The following is a 19,594-nucleotide window of genomic DNA, read 5'->3' as shown; positions in this document are numbered from 1 at the left end:
TTTGAATGATTAATATTTATTCCAATGGATTTCCATCTTTTATTCAATTTCCAATTAATTTCCTTCTTTATAATGATCTGATATCTTTAACTTTTGACATAAATAGCATTTATTTTGTTTTATTCCTTAAAAAAAATACAATTTAAAAAGGGAACATCAGCTCAACGTTTTATTCGAATTGCTACACTAACGTTTTATTTTAATTTGATTGAATTTCCTACCTTGAGTTCTATAGTGAATGTGTTTTTTAAGTATTTGAAGACATGATAATATATAAACAATTTAATGCCAGTCATAAAAAACTGGTTTGATTTAAATGTAAAATTCAATTACGTAATTTTAATTTATAACTTAATTTATTTCCTTGATTACTACAAAGTTTTTATAGAATGTATGTGTTTACTTTTCAATTAATGAGGTTTTATTTTGATTTTAAGTTTATTTTCAAAAGTATTTTAGTAATTTAGATAGGGCAGATTATGAGAATAAAACACTTCTTTTTAAAAATTACAAATATAAGCAATTTTATTTTTTTACTACAATAAAGTTTGAAGCTTAAAAGTTGCTTCAATCACAGGATCACCAGCATTTTACAAGATCTGTTCGAAATCTTAGTCGCAATTAATTAAACCAACCCTGGAGCTCCCACATTAAATAAGAAACCAATCGTGGATGTTTCGAGAGACGCCCCGAATTCTCTCAAGTGCTAAAGAGCTCCTCCGGTCTGGCTTTGGACGGACGGATGCCTAAAAGGGATCGATGCGGGGCCATTATCTGAGAGGAGCCATCAGCAGGTGCCCTAGACGCATCCCGAGACTCCGCCCACCTCGAATTCTAGAAACAAAAACTGGTCCGCCGCCGTGCGTCCGACAACCCTTTTGTTGTTGTAGACGCCGCGAGAGATAATGAATTAAATGAATAACCACCGCCGCCGCCGCCTCCTCTCGAATTCTCTTTCGGAGAGCTCGGGAAAAATCTCCATCGAATTCGGTCCGCTCGGTGCAGCCGTGAAAACGAAATGAGATCGGATCTGAATTCTTTGCGACACACTCGATCGAGCGGCCGGAGGAGTTAATGGCTCCTTTATAAGAAAAGTTGCACTCGTAAACATAGAGAATCGGTCGCCCTTCACGGCGCACAACTACTCTATACCACTTGCAGAAGTGAATGCCGCTCCAACCTGTCGCAACCTGGCCGTGTGACATCACACCCTTGTTTGCGTATCCATCTATCTACGGATTATACTATTGTGCGCATTAAAAGTAATAAAACCGCTTTGATGAAGACCAGACGGTGAAATAATTGTAATTATCTCTTTAGACGCATCCCAACGTTTCATTGAGTTTTCCATCTTCTGGGTTTTGCATAAATGTTTCACCACTCAAGGTGACGCATAATTTTATATAAGAAGTATTAATAGGTAGTGTTACCAAATGTAAACTTTTATCTTAACGAATTATTTATTTAACACATTAAAAATGGTGTAATGATTTTTATTTATTAATAATATTTCATTTTAATTGCTTATATTTGTTATTAATATAAAAAAACATAAATTTAATATTTAATTATCAAATAGATTATTTATTAACTTTAAAAATTATTATTTAAATTATGACATTTATTCAAAATGTGTTTGATTTATTAATAGTTGGTATTTTGATGAAAATTTATAATTTTATAAACATCTTGAAAATGAATATAAATATTTAAAATTTTAAAAATGTGCATGTTTTAAAAAAAGTATTATTTATTTAATTTATTTTTATAATTCCTTATTTTAATTTTTAGTTTATGTATTGTAATTCTTTATAATGAGTTTAAATTTTAGAATTCATTAGAATAAAATGTTCTAGAGAGTTAAACTAAAAATTTACAATATTTTCATGCCATGAAATTTATGTATACATAAAACAAATAAAAAAATTGGATGAAAATATCTTTTTCGGAAGTCAAAATATTTCAAATATTGCCACATTTTTAAATGTAATTTTAATTAAGTTTAGTATCTCATGTAAAACTGTGTAAAACAATATTGATTTACAATCCAATGCTGATCTCAATTGTCGGCGTACGTGTTGCAATAGGTCGTTTTTCTCTCTTGGTCCGAATCGCTCTTGAAATCTCAACTACTTGGACGCCGCCGTCCTCGCTAAACCAGTTTCGCACAACATGCAAATTGTTTCGCGTAAAATTACATTGATAGCGTATAATTTTGACTAATCTGGATCGTAAAAGTACTTTCATTGCTTACATAAATTTCAAGAATAGCCTGTTTCTTGTTGCATCCTTTTTTTCGATTCAGATAAATTTCCCAACAACAATTGATTAATCTGTCGAAACGAGGAACAAAGGTTCCGTCCAATTTCGTAATTTTACGGCCCCGTCGTAAAAATTTGAAGAGTGCGGCGGGCCAACTTAATTACCCGCTGGCCGGCACTAATTCCATTGTTAATGAGACACGCACCTTGGGGAGGAAGAGAGGCTTAAGCATCCTGGTATTTGTCCATCTTTGATGAGTTATGTCACCTAGATGTTATGCTAATCACCGCAACGGCCAGTGATGTGGTTATCACTTTGACCTTGTTAGTTGATCTTGGATGACTTGGATCAAAAGACGACACTCGCGCATCATTTATTTCTGTCTCTCGCGACTCCCAGTGCTCAAATGTCAAGAGCCAATTCACTTTCTCAATTCATTCCGTCCCAGAATTTTATATTATGTGATGATATACATCATACATAGTGTGGCTCTTTTTTAAGTGTATGCCAATTTTTTACCAATCAAATTGTATAATGGAAGGCAGCTTTTTCTATATATAGAATGGAATTCACCACCAGAAAGAAATTTGAAATGATTATGTTTTTATAAATATTTTTGGGAAAAACTTTTTTACTGAAGGAGTAGGAATATTTAATAATATTTGCAATATTAGTTTAGTTTATCGGATCAAGCCTGAATTAAAGTCAAATTAGAATCTGGAATTCCTAGCAGAGTATTTAGGGTGTTAATTAGATAATCTAATTTAGATTGAACAAGTCATTTTTCACGCAGCGTGTCATGTAATAAAAACACAGATCTCGGCGACAGAAGAGTAAATGATGATACAATAATAAGCCCTCGGGTCACCGCTGCTTTTCTATTCCTTTTCTCGTTCAAAAATTAAATGAACGCGCTTGTCAGAGGTTTATTTTTTATATTTTTATCATTTCTATAGCATGACGCCGCCGCGCGCGTATTTCCGCGTACTTTAAATGTGTGCGAGCTTTCGCCATCGCAAGGTCGGTTATCGTCGACCGAGGAGAATTGACCTTGCGCGAAAACCTATAATCACACACACCATATATTCCAAAATTGACCGCGGGCACCCGGTTTCAGTCAGTCGGCGTTCGGACACACAATATAGTAATTATCAGAGAACCCGGAATCGTTTTAATCTTTTTGAATGTGATGGAAGATTATTATACAGAATTCCAAATTTTGACGATAACAAATATTGGTAGAACTTAATATAGATTTTTAAGCCCTTCAAAAGCACTTGAAACAAAGTGACAAATTGCAAATATTGAGTTTGCTCAGTGACGAAAGACATTAACCGGCCAACAAGCAAATTGTTGAACGTTGATTCACGGTACAAAAGTTTACAAGGGGCGGAAATTAAGCATTAAAATCAAATTTCTTCCTCTTATTTAAAATTAAAATTTTGTTTAAATTTCATTCGATTAAAAACTACGGGATTATTTTACTTCAAAATTTAGAATTATCCTTGCTCTAAATAAATCAAATCCGCATATTTTTCTTTCTTTGTTCTCATTTTGTGTGTTTGTTCTGTTTGCAGGTGAGTTCGCATCGGCCTAATCAATGTTTTGCATACGACGGCGGTCGCTTCGTGGAGAAGGTCAGTAGTATGGGTAGTGTATGCCGTGTAAGGTCTGACTTTACTCAGTTCCCAGCCCCTCCGCCAGGGCGTTGAAGTCGTTCCTGCGCCGCACTTTAGTTTCTCCGGCGGCCGCTGGGCGGCGTCGGCGCCGCGTTCGTGGCGGGCTCGATTCATATTATCGACTTTTCTCCGTAGTAGTGCTGCATGTGCTTTTTTACTGATCATGTTTGTCATGGCTGTGGAGCTCGGTCGGCTCCGTTCCCTTCTCCGCGCGCGCCGGCACGAAATCGACCGTTCAAGGTTGGATTCTGATCTTATGTCAGCGCAATTACCGCACACGGAATAAACCAAAAAGCGTTCGTTCGTTCGCTGGCAGACCTTGGTGCAGCGAGCGCGCAATGCTATTGACCTCGTGCCCATTGATTCGGCCCAAGGGGGCAGCTGGCCGCTTCTTTGGCCTGTGCGGTGCACCCACCCTTAACCAACGAGTGCAGCTGTGGCCGGGGCCGGTTTGGGCACCAGCTGCGCAAGCCCTCTTTTTGGTTTCCCACTTCCGCCCCCGAGAGAGAAAGAGCGAAGAGGATTAAAAAAATTATATACAAAATAATAAAATTAGCTCCGAGCCAGCTGTTCCGACAGTGACAACTTTATCCACCAGAAAATAAGTAAAAATCTGAGAAAAGTTGCTAAAAAATTTTTCACCAAATTTCCATTCCTTTTGTCTGAGTAATAAGAAAAATACATTTTCGCGATAAAAAGAAGAAAAAACTTTATCCCTATAGCATCTGCGGCCGGACAAAGGAAAGATCCTGCCATCAGTAATGTTTCGGCACAAAACGCAGGGAGGGATCACAAATTTATGGCATCGTAAATTTGAAAAATCATTTGGGAAAGTTGAACAACAAAGCTCCTTTTCTGTGAGCCGTTCCCTTCGAGGCAAGCAATTGTGCCTTTAAAAGGTTGAAATCTTTTTTTTTTTTTTTGCCATGTACCCCAGGTATGGCTGGTTGGTCTGACTGAGAGTCAGGTAGAGAGAATGTTTTTCGAATCCCCCTCATTCTCTCTCAAGATCACCTTGGCTGCGGGATACAGAGAGAGAGAGAGAGAGAATGCTGCCTGTACACTCAAAGTCGGCGCGCTGCTCGGCTAAATAATAACAGCCGCACTTGGGTTCTTATTTTTCACGTCGGGCTGGCCCTCTGGGGACTGGCAGACCCATCAGGGGCCGAGGGCGGCTTGAAAACGAGCGCCTGCTGCGGGAAAAAAAATTCCTGGCCAGAGTTGCCATGGGAAGAGAGGAGACTGTACTTGCTCGCGAAACAAATTGTTTTATTAACAGGAATGCTGCTCGTATAATAATTGTGCTTTTTTCCTTTTGTGTCTTTGACCTTTTCATCGGAAGGTTGAAAGCAGTGGGCACATCAAACACTGGCTCAAACAGATGTTCCGAGAGGAGCTGGAAAAAGTTGAATGCTTTGAATTTCAACAGCTGTAAAACGCTCAGAGGCTGAAGTTAACCAAGAAAACGAATGTTCACAACTTCTTGAAAAATACAGACTTAAAATATAGTATTTATCTGTACTGAAGGCATTGGTTTATGAAATCTACAAAAACAAATATTTAAATGACGTTCTGAGAGTGCTTTTAGAAATTAATATCCTCGCCGTAACTTAAAAAGGAAGAAGTGAAATATAAAATTAAGAACCACGAATTTATAATTTAAATAATTTTATTACAGATTTAGATAATTCAAAAGGAACAAAACCTCGGTCTTTTATTTATTCCTGACATTTGGCGTTAAATTGTAAAAAAGAGACAGCAGCAAACCTTCGTTTGCTTTTTTATTATTATTATTTTTTTTTAGAGCAATTACGGAGTCTCCTTTTGAAACAATCTCGAGTTTTTCCAAGTTGTGTGTGTCGATTTGCGCCGCTCCACACTCACGAGCTGGCAGGCGTGCAATCACAAAAAACGAAACAGGAACTATGGTCGCTTCATCTCAAATTTTCGTATCACGTTTCGTCCGTGCGCGCCTTCGTATATGGCTTTTGCTTCGAACGAAATGATTTTTCGGAAAAAATTTCAGCGCCAGACTGACAACTGCGGTGTTCCCTCGTCTTACTCCCCTCGACGGCTAAAAGGGATGCTTTCGGCGGGTACGATAATGATAAGGGGAAGAAGCAAAGACGGCGAGGGATGCTGCAGCGCTCTTGAAACAAACTTTCTACTCCCTTGATGTGTACTTAGTTTTTGTCCAAAGAATGAGATATCCTGCTGAGAATTCGTTTGGTTCGGCAAGAGCACTCTGCGTTTCTAAATGCGTCTCTTTCTGCCTTTTTTCTCCGGCACACACGCGCGCGCTCGCTTCAATCCCAAGCAACGCACTCTGGGCACAAAAAATTTACTCTAAATATTCACGCAGGAGGCGTCAACTGTTTATTTTGGAGCGAGATTTAAAGAGCTGCGTGAATTTGCTATAGAAGGGGGATCAACTCTAAACTGATGCATTTTGGGTAAATGCTCGTAGAGTTCCAAGTTTTGTCTCAATTGAAAAGTGAAAAGATACAGATTCAAATATTGCTGAATAGCACCACATTAATTAATAAATTAATCAAATTAATTATTTATTCTGCCTCTTTTGGTTTGGACTTCAAGTTAAATAGCGGCTGAATATGTCAGATTTAAATTTAAATAATAAATAATAAAGTTTAAATTTTTAATGAAAATTTTTGTACTGGTATTTACAGCTTTATTACTGGTTTTATTAATTGATTTATGTTTTTCTAATTTGAGTATTTATTCTATTAAGCAAATTAAAAGAATTTCTACTTACAATTAGAAATGAATCTCTCAATTTTCAACCTAAATTTAAATTAGAACAAAGATAGTTCTCCAATTTTAAAATTCAACCCCAAATCTCACGCATGCGATCGTTGTTAACAATCTCCCTACATGACAAGGCCATTAAGATAATTCAATTGATTAAATAAACGTTCTAATTAAAATTAGGCTCTCCATTCAAAGAGCTCAATTTTTGTCCTTTATGTAGAAGAGATGATCCGAAACGGGTGCAAACTCATCATGAGGCGAGGCGAAATTGCAGCAAATTTGCGCTCAACCCAAAGCGAGAGACGAGATGATGACGGTGGCGCGCTAGAGCTGCTGGAAACCATAGTGATATTTTGGGGTGGCTGCAGTTTCCATGACGACACGCATGCACGTAATACATACCCTCTGCTCTCTCTCTCGACGTCGGTCGGTGGGTCGGTCGGTTGCAGGGGTACCGAGCGTTTGACAGGACATGCAGGGCCCCCCGAATATCGTGTGCAGAGGTCCCTCGTCGGCGGCGCAATTTCATTTTCGACATGCGCTCGGTGTTTATTGACCGCCGCTCGAATTTATTTAGTCAAATGTTGTTCCACGCTTAATGAGCAGAGAGCGAGTGCGCGACCATACAGCCAATTTCGCGTGCGTGCGCCGTCGCGTAAACAAACATATTTAAACAGCATCAGAGAGAGAGAGAGAGAGAGAGACGACTTTCCGCAGCCACATATACTGGCTCGTCGTGACACATTTAAATTTTTATTATGTCATTGCCGCGGCTCTCGTCGCGCCGTAAAATTCTCACTCGATATTTTCTTTCGATTTGAAACGCCGTCAATGCTGAAATCGCTCCGGGAAAAAGGCTGCTCTATGTTTGATTAGAGAGTGAATACGGTTTTCCTGCTGCAGGAAAAAGGGAACGAAATTTGTGTTTCGGAGGATAACTGTTTCATCCTTTTTATTTCCTATAAAAAAGCTGCCAAGAGTGTTTTTTGTCTTTTCAGTCTCGCGTCGTGTCTGTGGAATTAGTAAGGTTTTCATGGGACCAAAAGATTCCATCTCAGAGAGACTATTAAGACAGATGATGTTCGTTTCGAAAATAGGAGTGAGTGACATCCAGAAAAGTGAAACATCATGGTGATTAATTCTACACGGGTTTTAAAAGCAGGATGAAAAATGGGGAAAAAAAATCTGAAAAAAAAATTCTTGCAATTTTTCTCACATGAGCTCATTTCCAATTCAAAAATTTGAAAAATAATTCTATATAAAATTACAGAAATTAATCTTATTAATCTAACTTTTAAATATTCAAATAATGGCATGATGTATACGGCAAAATATTTCAACAAGAAATAAAGCAAGAAAATATTTTTTAAATTAAATATAAATTATGTTGATTAATATAAAAATAAAAATACCTTTCTCAGAAACTAATTGAAGAAACCGTATTCTTATTTGATGAGTTTAATTGTTATTTGCTGTATTTTTCTCCAGCATCATGAATGTTTTTCCTCGCAACATCATTGCAAACGCAAACTATATAATTATAAATTACAAAAAGTGTGTTTTTTTTTATCCTCTACACAGAGAAGATTAATAATTGTGAGTATTTAAATTTTAAATTTTAAGAATTTCAGTCGTTTGATTTTTGGTAGAATTTCACGATTGAAGGTTGATTTGTGGTGATTTAAATTTAAATTTGGCTATTCCTTGATGGGTATTGCTTATGTTTTTTATTTTATTGTTAAAGAAGAAAATTTTGTTTTTCCTTAATTTTTCTTAAACAATAAAAAAACTCACGAAACCCATCAAGGAAAAGCCGAATTCAAATTCAAATCGCCATGATTTCAGCCATTTCATAATATCATAAAAGTATCAAAGTTTCATTAAATTTGAATTTTAATTAATACTCTTGCAGAATGAATCCATATAGAAAGGACGCAGAAAAGTGTTATAGCAGCTCTTGTTGGCTAAAAGCAACTTTGGCAACTTTGTGCTAAATTGCCAGCGAACTCTGTATATAGCGGGTTGGAGTGCCAAGCAGCAGCGAGAGCACTCGGCGGTTTCATCTCGCTCCGGCTGTATCAAATTCGAAGCTCGCGTTGGCATCAGCAGCCAACAGCGGCGCAGTATTATTATTTGCTGTGTGTGTTTGCAATAACGCCAGGCCATATATAGAGGGAGAGACAATGCGGAGCGATTTATTGTTTCTGCGCCTGCATTCAACCCTGCGGCCGTGCGCGCATCCCTCGGCAGCCCAATTAGCTGATTACATATACACACACCGAAATCGCACTGCATTGGCGCGTCTGGGGGCTCGATTATTAATAGAGCGAGTGGAACCCCGCAGCAGCCTCGTGCATTTCAAGAAAGGAAAAAAAGAGACCCCCGTATAGTTCGAAACAAGCACGTGCTGCACGATTAGCGCAATCTCGTGCTAATGAGAATTTTCCCGACCTTTTCGCACTCGCAAATATTATCCGATGGGGAATTGTGGCGCAAACATTTTGATATCCCACTGGAAAAGCGTGGGTAATCCGGCAGCTTTATTATTATATTTTGCGTTTTATGTATGCCATATTTTCATTTATTTTCCGCTCGTTTCGTCATCGTCGAGTGCCGTGGCCGCATCCGACACCCGCGGGATGTGGTGCATAGTATAATAATTATATTGTTATGGATGTGCATATCACGCAGAAAGTGAATTGAGCACGGTTTTAATGCGATCACTTTGTATACATAACAATTATTTAACGTTTCCATCAGCTGAGCTCCATCAGCGCAGATTGATAATTAATTGCGCGCCACTCATTCATAAAATTATATAAATTGAAGCAATGCGGCCTTATGAGAGCAACAAATGAGTAACGAATTCCATAATTCTTAATGAAACAATCTAAAGTAATTTTATTATTGTTGCATTGCATTAAATTCATATTTTTTTTTTTAATTAACCTTGAAACTATTTGACTTAATCAAGTATTATTAGCAATTTTACAGGATAAAAAACACAATTAAAAGGATATTTTGTCTTTACTGTTTTCAATTTTTAAGATTTCTTATGTCAATTAAAATTTAATTATGAATTCATGTACAGTAAAATTTTGAAATAATTGTATTAGATTTTTGTTCAAATAATGAGCACACAAATTTATTTTCAGGCAAATATTTTGAAATATGCTCTTGCAAAACATTTTATCTGAAAAATTTTTCAAGCACTTCCCGCATCATGATTCAGAGGCCGAGATTTTTATCTTTGCGTTCATGTATAGAGGTCGGAATATAGAGGCCAAGCACACATTTTCCCGGATCGATCCCTGGAGACTCGTTCGTTTTGAACAAAATCAGCAAGTCTCCTTGTGGCTTTGTTTTAAAAACACAAGACGCAATCGCCGGCCTACGGTAACAGCTCTCGAGATAAGACGTCAGGCCTCGCGCCGTCTTTGAATAATAATTCCGAGCCCATCTCCAAGGGTGCAACCCTTTCACGCACGACCCCGAAAAGAACACGGACGGCCGCGGGGAAGGAACGAAAAGCAAAGGAAAGAAAGAAATAAAGAAAGGTTCCTCGGCTAGAGTCCTAGGAGAGCGGGATAGGGTTGGAGGTTGGAAATTAATTTAGCAGCGGGGCTGCATAATGAGTGAGCCGACGGCAACCCTCTCTCGGATGGAGCGAGAGAGATAAAAAAGTCACCCCTAATGCCGTCGTTCGGGGAGGAAGGGGTAGGCCGCTGAGCAGTTTGTGGAGGGGCGGCCGCTCGGGAGCGCGAGAGAGAGAGAGAAGGAAGGCGGCTGCGAGCAGTCGAGCGGCGACAGTGGCGATGCCAGTTGGCTGTAGTTGTGCTGCTGCCAGTGTAGTGGTGTTACCTGTGCCAGGTCTCTTGCTGCCCGCCCCTGCCGCCTTCGGTGCTCCGTTCGCCTCTCTGGGTCGACTCAACTGCTGGAGGACGCCGCATGTTGCATTGTGGAGTGGCCGACAATTTGTGCTCCCCCTGGTCAATATGAGTATCATCGGCACTGGGTGAGTCACTCCGATCAAAATTTCCCGTCGCTTTTCCGTACAAGTGAGTCAGGAGCCGTTTTTGACTTACTGACCCTTCTGTATCTAGTTAAAAAAGTTGGAGGTTCTAAAGTTACGTTCGAGCGAGTCGGAGCTCAGGAGGAAAAGGAAAACCGCAAAAGCTGTGGTTGCCAACGCAAAAAATTAAAAATAAGAATGGAGACCATAAGTTAAATGTGAGAATTTCAATAATTAACTGATTTCAATACAATTCGAATGAATAATGTTTAATTAAACCATTTAACAAGAAAAATTTCAATTTCCACGTTTGATATTTTTATTTACAAAACAAAAATCTCTATTAAAATTTGACTCATTTTGAGGGCATATTGCTCTTATTATTTAAACGGGACAATACTTTGCTTATAATATATTAATTTATTTTGTATTTTCACTTTTCTTTTCGTCTCTCTTTATTTAGTTTTTAAAAACCCTGCATTTTTCTCTTTGACGAAATTCTTCCCATTCCTATATGTATGACAATGAGAAAAGTTTTGAATTTTTTTCTTTCTCTCGGCTGCTCGGTTTGCAGCACATGGCCGTGTGTGTCTCTGTTTCGAACAAAAGCAGCCTCCATGCAGTCTGCGCCTCGTTCGGACAAATGCGTTTCGGTGCAGTGCCCTTGGCAATGCAGCCAGAAAGCAAGCAAGCAAGGGGATTTGACACAGGAGGATTTTTCGTTCACAGTGCAAGCACGCCAGGCTGGGGGAGCGCGTTCAAGAGTACATTGTATGTGTGTGCGTGGGTGTTGGTTGGTTGGTTGGATAAAAGCAAAGCAGGGAATCGGTGTACAGTCGCGGGCAAAACGAACGGCACCCCTGCTTCTCGATCGGCGCGAATTTCGGGGCCCGTTTTGGCCAAAAGAGCCATCCAAGGGCGTCGCTTTCGGCCAAACGAAAGTTGGTGTGTATCGATCCGACGCCGGGCACACCGAAAGTTAGTTTGGTTGCCGCAAAAATTCTGAAAATGACAGCAGCGAAGGAAAGATGAAAAGAAAATTCTGCCGCAAATTCTGAGCTGCCAGATCAAATGAATTTTTGGTATTTAAAAATGTAAATTTGGTTATTTAAAATAATCATTTTTTTATCTGGATCAGCTGATGCAGAATATGATGCAAATGAATAGCGTAATCTGTTTTGCAAAATCACCAGATAAACCGCTCAAATATTTGAAAACACTTCTGTCATCTCTCGCAACAGTTTGGATTTTTGACTTTGAAATAGATAAGGCGTTGCGAAAAAGTTGACAATGAATTGCAGCCAAAATAGCACATTTCACGCATGTTTACTTACAAAAAGAAAAACTGAGACAATCGAGACTAGCTGCAATGTTTGAGCCATTGAGCGAGCCGGCGGTTCGTTACGTCAATTGTTTTAATTTACATAACACGGCCGCCGTGGCGCAACTGCATAATTGCCCAATGCCAGGGTTTAATTTGTGCGCCTTCGCACTCCCACGTTGGCAAACGCGCGGACAAAAATTGGCCAACTGTGCTTTTGTGTTTATATTCAAATTGCGGCTATTGCGAAACCCGCGCAGCCAAGGCCAAGGTCGCGCGACGGTCCTCTTTTTTTTAATTCGGCAAAAGCACCTGGCGCGCTTTTCGACCCTTCGCGGCCCGAAATAGTCCCGGGCCGGCCTTCAGAATTCGAGAGAGACCGAAAAAGATGGAAATGCAGAGATTGATGCAGCGTCATTTGCAATTTCAAATGGCTCGATTGCTCAACCCGGCGGCAACACGCGAATTTTGAAACGCGACAGCTGCGCCGAAAATCCACGTCACTGCTTTCAAGGACAAAAAACTTATTCGTCCCAAGAGCAAAAATTGCAACAGCGTCGAATGAAATAAAAATGAATTATTTGCTCAATTTATTTTACAAAGTGTTTAAAAAAATATATTTAAATAACAATTAATAATAATAAAAATCTTTATAGAATTATTATTGTTGATCGATTTACAAAAGCCTGCTGCTCAAATTCACAAAAGTTTAATCACCCTTCGTCTTGAACTTGAAATTAATTTCCTCACTCGAATATTATTCCAAGAAAATGTAATATTTTTCCTTCCTTGCGGCCGGCACTGTTAAACTAAAATAATAAATTGAACTTGCACGTTTCCCATTAGCAAGCGTGCAGCAGTTTTCCTGCTCCCAAAATCTCGTTCGAGTTTATATATATTTTGGTGTAAAATTTGCTGCGCGGATTTCCTCACTTTCAGAGAACGGAGATTAGCATTTATTCGCAGCGAATTTGAAGAGGGCCTTGAAGGAAGCCGGCGTTTGGCCGCGGCGGCCGTGGCTCGCAGAGAAAGTGAAAAGCCTTGGCGTGTGAACTGCAATAAAAGTGCGTGCCCTTACGAGACAAAAACGGCGGCTGATATTTGAAGGGGGTTGCTGGCGCATCAGCTGGGGCGACCGTTTTTACATCAGCTGGCCGTTAGGAAGGAAAGAAAAGCGCGCAAGGGTTGCTCGCGGGTCGCGCTGTGCAACTCGCCGCGGCGCGATGTGCATATAATACTTTTCTTGTACAATGAATGGCGCTTGCTGCAAACTGGCCTTGCACACACCGACGTGTTGCAACCAACGCAGAGCTAGCGAGCAAGCGTTGCACTCGCAACAACCGCCTCGTTATTGCGACAATCAATTGTAAAACATATTTACACTCGGGCGCAACTCATCGAACAAAACGCTGCGTTTGTTCGCCGACTAATCAGCCGCACGTGATGATGCCGCGAAACTCCCGGAAATATTGTCATTATTATTATATAAAAGAGCGATAACATTCATTTATTAGTTAAATAGGATAAAGAGAACTTGTAATTTTTTTTAAATAATAACAATTTTTTTTTAATTTTAAAAATTAATTTAATATTTTAGGCCTCTTTGTTAATTAGAGAGAGAGTCAGAATAGCTATGCATTTTCACATCAAAATTTAAAGTCTGGCCTTTTAAGCGACACTATTATTTATTTCCTCAACTCTCCTGGCATTATTCATTCGAAAACCCGCGTCAGCCGGTGTCAAAATTGCGTTTTTCCCCGCACATATGTATAACTTAAATTTTTATCCTGGTCAGCCAATTTATATATATTTGAAAATACATATCTGCAGTTTTATCTCTCGCCAACAGCTTGCAGGTTTCCGCTTTTCAATTTTTAATTTCTGGTTGGCGGCGTCAGCTGCGCCGAAAATCGTTTTTATTTCCACTGCTGGCCATTTAAACGCGAAACAAAAAAGGCATTCGAACGACGGTTGTTCGATTTGCATTCTGCTGCATGTTTCGTTAAATCGAAATAAAACGTATAAAGTTGGAAAATAATAACGTGCCTAGCACGGAGAGATTTTTACTTTTTCTATTTATGCTCGGCAGCTGGAGTTCCAAACTGGAATGTGAAAGAAAAGTTTGGAACTTTTTTTAATAGGCCGCGCTGCAACTTTTCTCGTCGATTTTTGTTCCTTTTTCGATCGGCGGGCCTATTTAGTTGGTTGTGTCGCCTGCGAGAGAGTCGTGGAAACTTTTTATGGCTCCGTTCGCGCCGCCTAAAATAACCAGTATGTGGTTCGTTCGCTCGCTCTCGCTTCTGAGGGTTTTGCTTCATTTCCTTTGGCAGGAAGCGTAAATAGATTACAAGAACCCCAGACTTGCATTGCGGAATGAGTCTAGCCAGCCAGTCGATTTCAAAATCCTGCGTTTGACGTCTTGATATGATATTTCACTGGCCCACACCATAGAAGCTGAAATTCGAAAAGGTTTTTTATTGACAATTGATGTGACAGAAAAAAATAAAGTTTCGTGGATTTTGTCTTATGTTTAAAAATATGGCCTAATCTATACTCTCTGAAGTGAGGAGGAAATTCTAAAGAAAAAGAGAAGTAATTGAAAAAAATCAATTACAAAATAACACCTCAAATTAATTATTTTCCAACATGCTTCATGTGAACTCTGTGCCCCGAAAGTTATAATGGAATTAAGCTAATTGACGCTTTTCCCATAACTAATTTTTCCATCAAATCTCATCAACACGTGAACCATTGTGTTTGAAAAGAGGCGAAAAATGCCTGCAGCTTTTGCTCCCAAATTACACCGAAAATCACACGCGAGCAGCGGAGGTTGGAAATTAACCGAAATTATCGTCTTCCTCCAAAATTTTCCGCGCACGCAGCCGGCCGTCTGCTGTTCAAACAAGAATTCCGTTAGGTTCCCAAAGAGAGACCAAGTCATTTCTTTCCAAACAAAATGTGCATCTCTTTCTAAACAGGCGAGAAGGAGATGCAGCTCGGAATCTCCCTTCGTTTTATTATCGCGCGCGCGAGAAGATTTTTTCCGACCTGCGCCTAGATGATAAAAAGGAGTTTGTGTGTGACTGAGTGTGTCATCATCATTCATCTTTTGTGCAAAAAAGCCCCCAGCAGCCTGGGGTGCGTGTTGTTTTTTTCTGGCCGGTTCCCATGGTAAGGACCTGTTATGGCTCAGGTAGCAGATGCCGTTCCAACGACGACTGCTCCCCTCCCTCCCTAACCTAACAACAGCGCACCCCATTTCATCCCCAAGCCGCGCATTTAAAAATGTCTCTGCCCTTTGTGAGATAATATTAGAGAGAGAGAGAGAGGCAAAGGTGGAAATTTTCTTTCCGACCATTTGTCGTCGCTCGCTTGAGCAGCCAAGGCCATTTGCATCGCGCCGAAGGCCAACAGACTTTCACATGTCTCGGCCGCAGCACCCTTAACTTGAATTATATAGGTACGTCGTCCGGTCACGCCGTCGTCCGACGACCGCCGCTTCGTCTTGGAGATTTGAAATTTTATTCGAATCGAACGAAGCAAAAAAAAAAAAGGAATTCCGCCCGCACGAGAGAGAACCGCTCGCTCGTTTTGCAAGTGACATCATGACTTGACAAAGTCGCCTTTGTTGCGAAACGAGAATCGAATGTGTTCTGCCAAGGTGATTTCGCGCGCTGTGTGGCAAAGGGTTTCGTAAAATTCGCTGCTGAGCGCGAAACTCGCCAAATTATATTCCACCTTCGGAAATAAAGAAAATCCTTGCAGGAGGAAAAAATACAAAATACATCTCAGAAATTTTAATCTACATTGGATTACCAAAAGAGCAATAGTAACTTAATTATTACATTCAAAATTTAAAGGGTAAGTTGGAATCAATTATTTTCCTTGATTTAGACTTATAAAATAAGGTTAAATTTCCATAACTTTGCAAGATGAATTGAGGAGCTAGAGTAAAAGAAGGAAAAGTCTGAATTAGATGAAAATTAATAGTTCTGTACTTTGTTTGATAAGAGGAGAAAAATGAATGCAAACATACAAAATTGCAAATTGGTTTTTTATTAATGATGCTTTTTTAAATTTTAACTGTGTATTTTTAATTTCAAACTAAATTATTTAGAAGAATTGAGAGAAAAAACAGAACAGCCACTCAAATCAGATTGAGTTTAATGATGATTGATGTGGCTGAAATGTAAATATATATTAATGGAGATTAAAGAAACCGTGTGTTAAAAATTAAATTACACTCTGTCATTTGAAGTACGAAATCGTCTGTAGTTTAATTTACTTTAAAAACTCTAAAATGTCTTTAATTTTCTTTGGACTATTTTTCTTTTATTTTTTTTAGCAAAAATTACAAATAAATTCGCAGCAACTCTGAAAGTTAAAGTTTATTTAAAAATTAACAAGGTGTCTCTCCACCACAGCAGTTTTCGCACTTTTGTATAACAACCGAGAATTTCTCACAAGTCCTGGTTGGAAATTCCATCGCCGAAGAATAACCCACGTGTTTGGTTTGAAGCGAGGAATTCGTTGACTCATTAGACAAACCGAATTCCACCATCCCAGCCCTACCTTCTACCTTGCCCGAATGTAATGGAAGAGCAAAAAGCAGTATAATGTTCTGCGCGCAGGTGGAAAAGGCCAAAATGTGGCGAGAGTTTCCGGTGCGCAGAGGGCCGGGGCAGATAAAATAAAATGTTTGGCGCGCAGGCAAAGAACTCTATATCCACCTCCTCTTTCTCTCTCTTTCTCATTCATGCGATGGAAACAATCACACGTGCTGCTGGGTGGTGTTGGCGGCGGTGAGTGTCCGCTCCGGAGGTCACCCACTCTCGCAGAAGGCCATCGGCGCCGCGCGTTTTTTTTTTCAACGCGCCTGCCTCTATTGCAAAACACGCAGCAGCCCCGAACAGGAAATTCCTCTGGAAATACATATATAAGCTGTCCCGTTTATTTTTTTGTGTCCAGCCCGGGCAGAGAAAAAAAAATTGAAAGAGTTATTTCGGGGCCCGTTCTTGTGCGTCGCCGCCGCCGCCACTTTTGGCAAAGTTTCCCAACCGAGCAAGGTCTAGGTTGGCCAATAGTTTCGCAAAAGACCCTCTCGAATGTTGATTTGAACTACCATTTATTGCTTATATACCTGAAAGGATTTTCTCGGAATCGAACAGAGGCACGATCGTGCTGCTCGAGTGGAGATATAAAAATTCCCAATCATGATCTGCTACACTGGAGATAATTTTCTCAGAAAAGGGTTATTGCTGAGAAAGAAAAATGAAGATGAAAATAAAATATTGAGAGAAATATAATTATATAAAAGTTATTTATTTTCATTATATCAATAAAATTAGTATCTCTGCGTAACAATATTTTTCAGTGTAGAAATGAGCTGCTATATTTATTTTTGTTTTACAAAGAACCAAAGTTTAAAAAAAATTTCACAGATTTTCCTTTTTTAAATGATTGATTTAATCCAACAAGGAAATTGGAAATTCTGCTGCGAATGATAAAAACCAACAATTGTATATTTCTCATTTATTTTTATGCTTATATAAATCTTATTTTACTCTTTTCAAAGAAATCCGTGCCGTCAGCATGAAGTCTTATTTTTTCTTTCTTTCTTTCTTTCTTTCTTTCTTTGCTTTGCGAGCAATGAATCGGACTGGCAGAGATCTTTGCTGGAACTTTAAAACAATCCTTTCCTCTCCATTGAAAGCAAGAAAGTTGGCCGGGAAAAGTTTGGCATATTATCTCTGTCGGGGCGGGCATAAATTTAATTTGATCCATCTCTCTCTCTCAGCTATAATTTAATTGGAAATAGTTGGCAAATATTTCCAAGAGCGAGATTCACCCCTGCGAGTCGGTTCTTGGCAGGCCAGCTGACTGCGCTGCCGAGTGCGCGACACATGCAGAAAAAGAACCCTCGGCTTGAGAGTTTGTACCGTCGAGCGCCGCGAAACCGCGCCCGCAGACACGATCCGCCGCCGACGGTTCGATGGACGAAATCGATTTTCGTCTTCTTCCGCCCGCCAGTCACCGCCAAGATAAATCTCACTTCGGCAAAAAAAGTGAGCAGTGAAATTGAAAAGCGCCCCGGGAGTTCTATCGAGCGCCAATTTCGGCGCGGAATTACGTATTATTGCTCGCGGAGAGATTTTCCGCGCGAAATATTGCAGCTCCACACAGATATTTTCCGCCAAATGCTGCTTCGCCCTCGGCTAGTTTGACAGCTGAAGCCGAGATTTCTCCTGGAAATTGCTTTCCCGGTGCTAATGCACCAATAATGTGTAAAAATAACTTTAAAAGGTAATAATTTGAATTATTTCGATTTATCAATAGATTTCAATTTTGATCAATCTATTATCTAATTTTTAATTAAAATATTAAAATTAATCCGAATCTTTTCTGGGAGTTTCCAAATTCATTATAATAACTGCAGGCATTACATTTCTCACGTTTTATTTTTTAGATTTTTCTATGATTTATAGAATTTATCTATTTTTCACAAATACTATTTATTATTTCCCATTATTAAATTTGATCTCTCGCAGAGAAGTGATTGATGTAAACGAATAACGCACAAGTCGCGACGATGTGTAATTCCGATCATTTTTCAGCAGCACCGAACAGATTAATCCCCGACGAGCTGCAAAAACCTCGCGATGTATTATTATTATTTTTTCAACTGTGCCACCGGCGCGGTGCCGAAATTGATTTTGCTCTCGTTTTTTCCCTTCTTTCTCTCACCCGCTGCTTTTGTGCTTACAATGCATCAAAAAATTGCTGCCGGGAAACAAAAGGCGATTTCTGCCCGATTTCTGCTCCTGTGTGCCAACGGCAGTTGGCCTTTGGAAACACGTTCTTTTGCACAACACAACCTCTACCGAGCTGACCTCACTCTCGGCCTGCTTAAAGTGGAAATTACGGCAATCCGTTCTTAATTCATACATAAATCTACATACTTTCTGTTGGACACTATCAAGTTTATAAAAATTGAAATATCTTCAATTAGAGAAAATTTCATTTCAATATTAAAAAAAAAATATATATATGATAATTCATTGTTCATTTTTGGCTAGATTAAATTTCATTATTTATTGTACAAGAAAAAGTATTTATTTGAAAACATGTCTAACAATTCATTAAAGAAATTAAAACAAAATTTGCCTGGAACAATTAATTTTTTATTATTTTTAACCTTTTAACCCAATCTAATTTTGTTTTTTATTTTTGTATATATGGGTGAAAACAACCCTATAATTCAAGTCAAAGGGCAAATTAATGTATTTACTCGCATTCATTGTTGGTGTTACTCGGTGTCGCTTTCACTTTCATTCAGGGTCAGGCGACGTGTGTTTTATTTATTTCATATGTATTATTTGTAATGCCAATTACGACCGATTTAATGCATATCGCGTCTCAACTAGAGGCTGCTGCTGCTGCTACTTTTTTATTCATGAATTACAAAATCGGCGGACAATTAATTCGTATTATGTGTGCGCGCTCAAAACTAACTTTTTGTGTTGCATTATTCTGGCTGACAATGAGAGCTCG

General features: G+C 39.1%; 1 protein-coding gene across 3 annotated transcripts in view; it reads left to right on the top strand.

Moving 5' to 3' along the window:
• The window catches only part of LOC132197494 (protein gustavus), a 36,111-nt gene that overhangs the window by 8,687 nt on the left and 7,830 nt on the right, over positions 1-19,594 (top strand). Inside the window, exon 1 of one of the 3 annotated variants that reach the window (XM_059620818.1) lies at positions 10,495-10,725. The exons of the other annotated variants lie outside the window; for them this stretch is intronic. Coding sequence (XP_059476801.1) covers positions 10,526-10,725 — 200 coding nt within the window. The 5' untranslated portion in view covers positions 10,495-10,525. Of the gene's footprint in view, positions 1-10,494; positions 10,726-19,594 lie in introns of those variants that run through there. 3 annotated transcript variants of the gene reach the window in all.

This window comes from Neocloeon triangulifer, unplaced genomic scaffold (genome assembly GCF_031216515.1).
Source record: "Neocloeon triangulifer isolate White Clay Creek 2 clone unplaced genomic scaffold, ASM3121651v1 ptg000012l, whole genome shotgun sequence".
In the NCBI taxonomy this organism is placed as follows: Eukaryota; Metazoa; Arthropoda; class Insecta; order Ephemeroptera; family Baetidae; genus Neocloeon; species Neocloeon triangulifer.
This window is presented reverse-complemented; position numbering and strand designations above follow the sequence as displayed.